The sequence below is a fragment of the Chaetura pelagica genome, unplaced genomic scaffold (assembly GCF_000747805.2).
Source record: "Chaetura pelagica isolate M959 unplaced genomic scaffold, ChaPel_1.0 scaffold50, whole genome shotgun sequence".
In the NCBI taxonomy this organism is placed as follows: domain Eukaryota; kingdom Metazoa; phylum Chordata; class Aves; order Apodiformes; family Apodidae; genus Chaetura; species Chaetura pelagica.
In genome coordinates, this window is record NW_009952366.1 from 203,735 (window position 1) to 213,661 (window position 9,927).

General features: G+C 42.6%; 1 protein-coding gene across 1 annotated transcript in view; it reads right to left on the reverse strand.

Annotated features, from left to right (window-relative positions):
* The window catches only part of PAWR (PRKC, apoptosis, WT1, regulator), a 78,137-nt gene extending 74,580 nt beyond the window's left edge, over positions 1-3,557 (reverse strand). Inside the window, exons 1-2 of the mRNA XM_010008041.1 lie at positions 3,331-3,557; positions 56-395 (exon numbers count right to left, since the gene is read on the reverse strand). Coding sequence (XP_010006343.1) covers positions 56-395; positions 3,331-3,557 — 567 coding nt within the window. The remainder of the gene's footprint in view (positions 1-55; positions 396-3,330) is intronic.
* Between the last annotated feature and the right edge of the window lie 6,370 nt (positions 3,558-9,927).

Sequence of the window (9,927 nt, forward strand, 5' to 3'; positions counted from 1 at the left end):
GCTCGGCCGGGCAGGTCGCTGCCGGTGCTCTCTGTCTTTTAACGGGGGTCGGTGCCCGGTGGGAACAGGCTGAAGTGCTCCCGCAGCGCAGTGACCGCCTCCCGTGCGCGGCTCCGGGGGGCAGCGCAAAGTTACTCGGCGGAGTTTCTTCTCGCAGGCGGGAGGCTGCGTGAGAGCCTGTGCTTTCGTGGTGTGACAAGAAGCAACGATTCACGAGGTTGCGGCCAGTCACGCTGCAAAAGGCTTGTGAGATGTCTTGTTCATAAGTAGTAACAGCGAATTCAGCAGGGAAACCCGGCTGGGCTGGGCTGAACGGCAGGGAAAAGGCATGTGCAGGGAAGTCGAGGGATGCACTGCCCGTTCCACGGTTTGTGTAGGCGATCAAACGGATGAACCTGCACGGAAAACAGCTTTTTTTTTGTTTTGCTGAATTTACCATGTCTTAACAGCACTCTGGAAATTGATGGTGGAAATCACTGCTTTTCATAGATTCATGGCTTGCTTAATCCTGCTTTGTAAGGGATATGCCAAAGGAAATGAAGGAGTGTATTGGTTCCGCCTTTCCAGCAGGCTCAGGACAAGATGCAAGCTTACATCAGAGGCAGAGGAAATCCATCTAGCCTGGGCTTATATTTTTGGGAGCACAGTCTCAGATTTTCATCATCTTTCTTTCAGATTCAGTCCTGAATTTGTCCACCTGGTTAATAAAATTCATTAGAAGCTCAGAATAAAACCTTTGCAAAAGTTTTTTGTTTCATTTTACAAAAAAAAAACAAACAAAAAAAACAAACAAAAAAAAATGCTACAGATATAAATAAGAAATATCTAGCAAAATGGGGCCCCAAATACCTGGCACCCTACAGTATAAGTAACATGCTTAGTCCATGCAACCACTTTCACTTTAGGTAGGTTTCTCTTCCACAGCAGTGGGACCTCTCACCCTACCAACCTTCTCTGCCCTTCTGATGATCATTCATTTACTTGGACTTTTTACTTTGCTGCTCTGGTTTGGGTTTAGGGCTTTTTTTGGTGCAGCAGTTGGTTTGGAAGGGATGTTTCAATGTTTGCATAGATGGAAGTTGAAGTGTCAGGATCCTTAGTGCAGATGAACCTTCAGGCCAAGGGAAAACCCCAGAACAGAACAAGCTAGTTGTTCTGAGTTGTGCTGGAAAGCTGTACATAGAGACATAGAAGGTGAAAACGTAGTTCTGTACTAGCTTTACTTTTTAATATACTAATCAACACAAAAGTAGTAAAAGTGGTCATATTTCTGTTTGCAGATCAAATGCTTTTAAAAAAAGCTGACTTAACAGAAGTTTTACGAAGCACTCTCCTGAAAAAAACATATTCTTACCTGCCCTCCTAATCATAGAGTTTTTAAGTTAGAAAACTACTCAGTTGTATTTTTAGAAAATACAATTTAGAAGAAGGATCGTTCATGTGAGTCTCTCTCATTCTGTCATTTTTTTCCTTTTATTTGAGGAAGAGCTCTTCTTGAGAGACTCGCGTAGCTGTGACGGTACCAGTATTTCTCCCCTCACTATTACGGCCCATGAGCAGCACAGCTGGCCAAAAATGAGTAAAGTAAAGAGTCAGGCTACAAAGTCGTTACTTATAGTATGTTGTGTATATGGAGAAATATAGCTGTGTATTTTACTTCTTAGGATACTCTCAGTTCCCTGCCAGCCCAGGTCTCCCCAGCTGCTGCCTGGGCCCCTCTCTCAGTGGCAGTCCTGAGCAGCCAGCAAGGCTTAGACATGCTCACCCCAGGCGTATCTTATCTGCCCACCTTCCTTATGTGTAGGAGGTGCCGTTGCCAGGCTTCAGCTGCATCTACCAATGCTGTTGGATTTTTCTCCCCTCTGATCTTCTATAAAAAAACATTGTGGGTTTTTATTTGTGCCAAAAAGGCTTTGTGTCCCTTACAGTCTGTTATATATTAACAGAAGCTACGTTGTGGTGAGTGAGGTTGGGCTTAAGTGCCCAGTACAAAAATGCTGACTGTCAGATGTTTGCATCTCAATAAGGTTGTCTGTGCTGGAGAGCTTTCAGGGATAAAGTCCCAAATAGCTTAAGTATCATGCTGCATGTTTTCCTCTGCCACAATGGAGTACAGCTTAATAGCTTGCAAAGGTTTTTAGAACAGCACTTTTCACTTTTCTTACAAAAAAAAAATAATAAAAAAAAATCTCAAGGATATTCTTAAGGCCTAAGAATACAATTCATTTTATTAGCTATGTTTTAAGCTGGCATAATGACAAGGGTCCCTAAGCCTTAAGATACTGCTTTTTATATATTCCTTATTATGGAATGAGACTCTCCCCTAGAAATAAAATTACCACCAGGATTGAGTAGGATGATCTAGATCTCCCTTGCTAGGCAAAAAACAAACACTTCATTTTTCAATTTAGAATAAAACCTAACATCTGTTCTTCAAATCTTGAGGAAATGAAGTGCCTTTTGGGGCTAGGCACTTAAAGCTGGTTTCTTTGTAAAGGGTTTCAAGCTCTTTAAGATTTTTGTAATTTCTTCTAGAGATTCAACAAACCTATCCAACTTTATTAAGGTCCCGTGTACAAGTTTATCTGGGCCATGATCTTCTCTGAAATGGCAGTTTTCAAGGGCTGGAAAATAAAATAGTGAACATAATAATATATTGGCTGGGGAAATTAAGGACAACATCTAAATTCCTGCCCAATGTCTGTTTGCTCATTACTCCCACTGGTGCTGGTGTCTTCTCCACTAGAAACATTCCCTCCCTCTCACACTCTTCAGCATCTCTGGAAGCTCTCCCCAAAGCCTCTGTGGAGATTACTGTATTTGCCTGCCTGTCTCTCAAACCTGCACACTGTTCCTTCTGCTCCACACTTTACCTCTCCTCTGCCTGCCTTACTTGAATGTCGATAAAGCTCTTTCAATTAGTGCACCTATCTACTGCTTCCCATATCTGATTATTTTTGAAGTCCGTTCAGTCAGCATTCTTCATGTTTCTTCTTCCAGTACAAACTTTTCCGGTCACATACTTGTTCTACTTATTTTATTACTCTTCCTTTAATTAGGTGTATTCAGCTTGCTCTGCTGTTGTCCCATTAAATCTTCCCTCTCTGCTGCTTATATTTCACCTGCTGGATAAACTTCATACGCACTGCTGTACCTCAACTAACCTATCTGCCTAGTTATTTCTGCACTATCTTTCCATAAATGCTGTCGCTTTAAATTGCTATGACTCAGTGAAATCTTACTGCCAGCTTTACATAGAATTGTCTGTTCCTCTTTTTATCCATAGGGTTTCAAAACCTGTCTTTAAACCTTTCCCGTTGAATCTCTTACCATAACTTCCCTCTAACCTTTCTGTAAAATTCTGACCTATGCTCTATGACATTTCTAATGTCAACTCTCCCCCTAAAAGTAACATAATCCCCAAACATAGTACTACTATCCCTCTTCAGTCTTCCTTTTAACCTTTCTTTATTAATGCTTTCCAAGCCAATGCTCTGCTGTCCTACAACAATACTTGCTCTTCTCTCTCCAGCCACTCCTGCTGCCTTAGACCACATGCCTAGGATGAGACAAAACCTAGCAAAACACACTTCGCTGGTGTCTTCCTCCTTGCACTGTTTTGTTATTCCCACTGATATCTTTAACAGAAGATTTAATAATCAAAATAATTTTAAAACTGAGGTTGTGCTCCTTAGTCTTGACCATTGGGCTCTTTTCCATGACTTCTGAATGGTAAATTCTGGTGAATCCCAGTGAAGGTGTGAAACTGTGAAAAACTACATAGAGCTGGGGGTAGTCTCATTTCTGGATGAAGTGATTGCATATTTTGTCTTTAACTAACTTCCTTTTTTAAGTATGTAGAGGGAGTTTTTATTTCTGTTTACATCTGTACTGTTTGCTTTTCAAATTTTCTCTTGATCTTTAGTTTCTTTCTTCTTACCTACCAAATTCTGTTATCGCTTGGTCTTGGTTGGTTTTGTGATTTTGTCTAAACGCAGATTCACTGCTATCCGTTGCAATTTAATACCACTTTCTGCTACTTCTGAGCTATGCACACCATCTAAATCTGAGAGGCTTAGCCTATCGTAATGGATTTTTATTTCTTTTTCTTCCAAGAATTAATTACATTTATTCTTCTTCTCCCCTGACTGGAGCCTAGAGTCACAGTGCTGACCTTCTGGCAAGGTTTTCCTCTGTAAGATTCTAACAATTAATTATGTTGTAGTCATTGTAGTCAGTGGTTTAATTAGATTACTTTGTTATGACTTGTGCCTGGAAACTCTTACAAATCTGACAGTCCCATTTTTACTGAAATATCAAGTTTATCCTATTTGCTGTGCTACTGAATTGGATGCTTAAAACATATTTTTTTCAAGTGCTAGGGCCTGATTTGAAATCTTGCATGTAAATACAACAGAGCTTTGTGAGATAGCTGGATCTACAGGAGGTATTAGCATTCAAGATCAATCCAAAAGTTTTGTCTTCTAGTCTGCTTTCTGCATATGTTTTACCATTATTGAACTCTGCTATCATTTGACCAAAAATAACTTGAAGTTTCTTTGAACTAGTTTGGTTTGACAGACAAACTAATACTGTTTCTTGCAGCAAAGTTCCTTTATCAAGCTGATGGAGTGCAGTGTGAAAAGGAAAAAACAAACTTACAGAAGTTTACTTTATTTTTCAAGTATTTTATCTTTTAGTATGAGACATTAGTGTGGAGATTTCCATCTGTCTCCAGCTGGTAGCTGTCAGACAAGAATTGACCATGGGGATGGGAATGGGTGCAGAGGACTTCAAAGGCATGATGAGAACATTTTCTGCCATAGTTGACAATCTTCACTCTGTAAGGTGGTCTGTGGCTGCTTCTCGTGTTCTGCACCATATAGGTCCTTTCTAGGGCCAGAGTTGAACAGTGAACCAGGTTCACAGTGAACCAGTGAACCAGGTGTATGCCCTGGAGCAACCTGTTGAGGAGAAGGGATGAAAAACAGACCCGGAGTCAATATGTTACACAGTAAAGTATAAGAAGGTAGAGAGAAAATGAACCTGACAATCCTCAGAGTGCTTGGGAGAGAAGGGAAGAAGGGTTGGATGCTTTAAGGCAGGCTATAAATATGCTTCAGGACCATTTTGCAAAAGGAGTGGAAGCAAATCCCCAGATGGCAAATCAGCAGGGCCAGGATATGATCACCGTACAAAAGCACTTGGAAGAAACAGTTTTTCCATAATGGCCCTCATTTTTGTGTTCACTGCGAAGAAACTAAAGGAGCATCTCACAGCCAAGTTCTTAATTATGGAGGATCCACCAAAATCAAAGTATTGGAAAGAAACAGAACAAATTGAGAAAGTAAAAAAATTTGTAATTCTTAAATTGAGTGGCAGTGATAAAGTAGCAGATGAAATACAGTGTAGATAAATGTAAAGTGACTTAGGTTGGGGAAAATTTTCTCAGGTAGCAAGTGACCTAGACATACTTGAGCAGCGCTGAATCAGTCAAAATAAATGTTCCTGCAGGATGTTTGTGCTGCCTCACAGTAAGAATGCCAGGGAGTGTAATGCAGAGAATTGGATTTTTCCGTATGTTGGCTCATTAGTCCAGCCTCCACATTTCCCCTTTTAGGAATGAACTACTTTCAGACAGAGGTGCTTCTGGTATCTTTGTATTCCTCCACAAAGAGAGAACTTAGGTAGCTAGCCTTGGGTGTTTTCTGTGACATGTCTTTGTGCCACATTGTTCTCTAGACCCCCAAGTTCTTGGGGATACCCTGTGCTACCGCTATCTTAGTGAGTGGGGGCAACCACCAGGTTATCAAGGTGTTGTGTCCGCTAACATGGTGTCTATGACTGATAATGAAAAGCTGACTGTACCTACCCATAAGACAGAAATAATATCATAGGTTTAAGTTGTCCTTAGGATAACCTTAAGTTATGGGAATAACACTAGCTTAGTTGTTTTTTATACTTGTGATAAGTTTCCAGCACCTACAGAGCCTATTCATTCTTCCTAAAGACAACATACTGGCCATACCTCTATACAGGTAACTCTCCTTACATTTTAAATCATTGTTAGACACATTTTGGTCCATGCCAAAGACAATTTGGTTCATGTCTTTCTGTGTCTCCAAATTTAAGCATAGAGTCAGAGAAGCATAGAATGGTTAAGGTTGGAAGGGACTATAAAGATCATAAAGATCCAACCTCCCTGTTATGAGGAAGGACACTTCACACTAGACCAGGCTGCACAAGGCCTCATAAGGGTCCAGAGAAGGGCCATGAAGAGGATCAGAGGGCTGGAGCACCTCTGCTACAAAGGCTGAGAGAATTGGGGTTGTTCATCCTGGAGGAGAGAAGACTTAGGGGACACCTTATAGTGGCCTTCCAGTACCTGAAGGGGCCTACAGGAAAGCTGAAGAGGAACTTTTCACCAGAGAGGGTAGTGATAGGAAAAGGGGTAATGGTTTTAAACTGAAAAAGGGTAGATTTTGGTTAGATATTAGGAAGAAATTCTTCACCATGAGGGTAGTAAGGCATTGCAATAAGTTGCCCAGGGAGGCTGAGGAGCATTCAAATGAATAATTAGAAACCAAATCCAGTGGTTACTGGCTCTCTGTCAGTCTGTGTCTTGTCTGCACTGGTTACAAATCATAACCCTCCAGGGCTTTTTTTATGTTTTGCTTTTTTTTTTTTTTTTCCAACTAACAGCCCTCTATCTCTTTAGAATTATTTTGATTTGTCAAAAGGCCAATACAAAGTAAAAATTACTTAGGCCTCTCAATTCTTACGCTGTCCCTCTTTGTTACCTGCATTCTGCTGATCTAACCTCATGCAGGTGATGAGCTGCACGTGGTTGAAAAGTGCAGTGGGCACAAAACTGTGTCCCAAAAGAATCATAGTTAGGGCTGATGGATATCCTCAGAGAGCTGACTAAGAAACTTGGCCTTCACTGAAATGCAGCAGATGATGCATGCAGAATTTAGTGTGATGGCTTTTTACAATGCTTTGTTTGAGCTATCTGTTCATTTGGCGATTATTTTTCTCCTGCACCACAGTATTCCTAGGGCCTGCAGTGTTTCATATGATGGACCATAACGAAGTTGCCTTGTAAAAGGAATCAGGCAGATATTTCAGGAATGTAGTACTAGTTATTAGTAGCAATCATCTGGAAGTGTCCAAAACAAACACAAACAACAATCAATCAATGGCTGTGACATATCAGTGAGTGTAAGCAGAAGAGGGGGAAGCACTTGGAAGAGTTCAGAGTCAGTGTGTATGAAACCAAACAGACTACAAAGGTAGAGAATAGCTTAAAGAACCTAAAAAAATTCAACTTCCTCTTGTTAAAATTGTGTTGATATTTTATACTATGAAACTTATTTCAATGATACATGGCCATGCTGTAAACATCTAGGATGAAAGCTTGGGGATGAATTTTCTTGTGAACAATTGGAACCAAAAGTATGTGCCTATATTGTAACACTGTTTGTTATATAAACAAACATGACAATGCCTTAAAACTATTTTTGTGTTTTGCTTAATATACATTATTTGCTGTTTCAAGGTGAAAATTGCCAAGATATGTAAGTTTACAAGCTTTAAATAGACCTTAAAGAGATGTTTTAAGTTTAAAAGTTACTTGAAAGAGGACAAGCTGCATACTTCATCCTTTGCATAAAAGCAAACACCCAGCCAATGCTCAGTTTATACTATTTATTCCCAAATTAGGCATTAGGACCCAGCAGGCCTTGATTTCTCTATTTGCTTTATTGACGGACACTGAAAAAGGGATAAAAGGGAACTGATTAAGAAAGAGTGAATGGCTTTTTGCCTGCAAACATCTTGATGGGTTGAAAATAAGGGAAGAAGTCTAAGACCTGTCAGTGCTTTCACTTTGAAATTGTTCAGTGAGAAGGAGGAAAACATGAAAGAGGCCTATGGAAAATTGTGCTGATTCCTGAGAGGGGAATAAGTGGATTACGTGGGAGCAGGTGACTTGTACAGTGTGCTTAGGTTATGGTAAAACTACCCTCTGGGATTAGAGAGAAACAAGAGTAGGTGGGAACTAATGGCTAGGTAGAGACATTCCTACTGAATAGAGATTAGATTATCAGTGGAAAAAAAAAAAATAAAAAAAATTCCAGTGGCCAGGAAAAGATCAGTGGGGTTTTTGAAACTATTAGAGATGTATGCTGAGGAACTTGGGACAAGGAGGTGGGAGGAAATTGGGGGTAGGAGATATGTAACAGGTGGAGGAAGAGCATGGAAAGTCTTCGGGATGCCGGAGTTCTGGAGAGAGGATTGTGGATAGTAGAAAAGTCAATAAAGATAAAACTGTTGAGCAATTGACTCAGAAAAAAGTGAGCTGTGATTAGGTCTGAAGGGGAAGTGAAACAGGAGAGATAAGTAGCAAATTACTAGAAAATGCAAGCAGAAGGATGGGAGAAGATCTAATGGGACAAAAGTAGGCAGCAAATACCCGAAGGACTGCATGAGGAGGGCTGAACGTCCAAGGAGAGTCTTAATGACTGGCGTGGCACACAGGAGTGACTGAGATGACTGAGATGAGCAGAAGACAGAGGAGAGTCTGTTCTATCCAGCAGCTGTGGCATGTCAGTAAGCTTGTAGTGACTTGTTAGTAAAATATGAAGGGAGTTCTTACACTCAGTGTCTGCATGTAGCAATTCTGAGTGCCACTCCCCAGGCACGGGAAATTCAGAGAGTTCTTAAGGTCCCAGGGGAAGTGGCTTCTGGGGTCCTTTGGTTATCATGGCTATCACCCTGAATAATGGGGAATGTAATTAGACCTCAAAGCCCTCCCTTGCACAGAAAATAATTATATGTGGTGCTTGGAAACAAGCGCAGAACTGTATCCACACAGAGCTGAGGAGAAAAGATTGAGGAGACAGGAGAAGGCCTTGAGTGCCCATGGTGTGCTGCACAGGCTTGCAAGGCAATGAACTGAAGGGGAGAAAGGAAGGGCTACAGGAACGTCAGTGTACAGAGTGATCTGGTTTCAACACGCTTATAGGTGATCATATTGAAAAGGGGTTGTGCAAGAATGAGTTAACCAGCGTTCTGGCATTTCAGCCAAGTTCAGTGCTGCTATGAACTGCTGGCATGGCAACTTCTGATATGGAGGATTACTTTTTTGCTTTCCTCCTCTCGGCTGTAGCAGAGCTGTCCTGCGGTGCTCAGGGAGTGACGTCTCATCCAGCCCAGGATGCTCCCTGTGCAGCAGCTCCTGCTCAGTGCTCAGGGCTGGGTGCCTTCCCCAGACCCACTGGCCAGCCCTCCTTGGGTTACAGTTTCTGCCTCCCAAAGGGATGGATTTCAGCTCACCGACCGAGCCAAGAGCCGTCTCTGCCATTCCCCAGGGTGTTAAATCGTGCAGCTCCTTTTGCAGGCTTTCAGTGTCAGGCCTTTCAGGGGAGCCCCTGCCGTGTTCAGTTTAACGCCGCGCATCCCTTGCGGCTGAATGAACGGTGCTTGTTCTCTGCCACGCTTCATCTGTCATACCAGACCTGGCTCAGTTTACAGCAGAGGCAGAATTTCCGCCGGCCACTGTCGTTTGAGCCATTCCTACGTACTGCTGGGAAAAAAAAACAAAAAAAACCCGGGGAGGAAAAAGCTGTAAAACGGTGCTGCCCTCGGACAAGTCCCGGACGGGGCTCCGCCGCTCGGACCGCACCGGGGCAGCGTCCCCTCGCTCCGCGGCGGAGCCGGAGGAGCCCAGGAGAGGGAGGCACACGATCCCGGAGGAGCCGGAGGAGCCCAGGGCTGGCGGAGGAGCCCGGAGGAGCGACGCCGGCGGGTGCCCCCCCCCGGCCCAGCCGCCCTTCCCGGCCCGGCTCCTCCGCGGGCTGAAAACTGAGCTCGGTGTCATTGTTTCTAGGCAGAAACTGGTCAAGTAATATTAGCACTTCAGTCCCT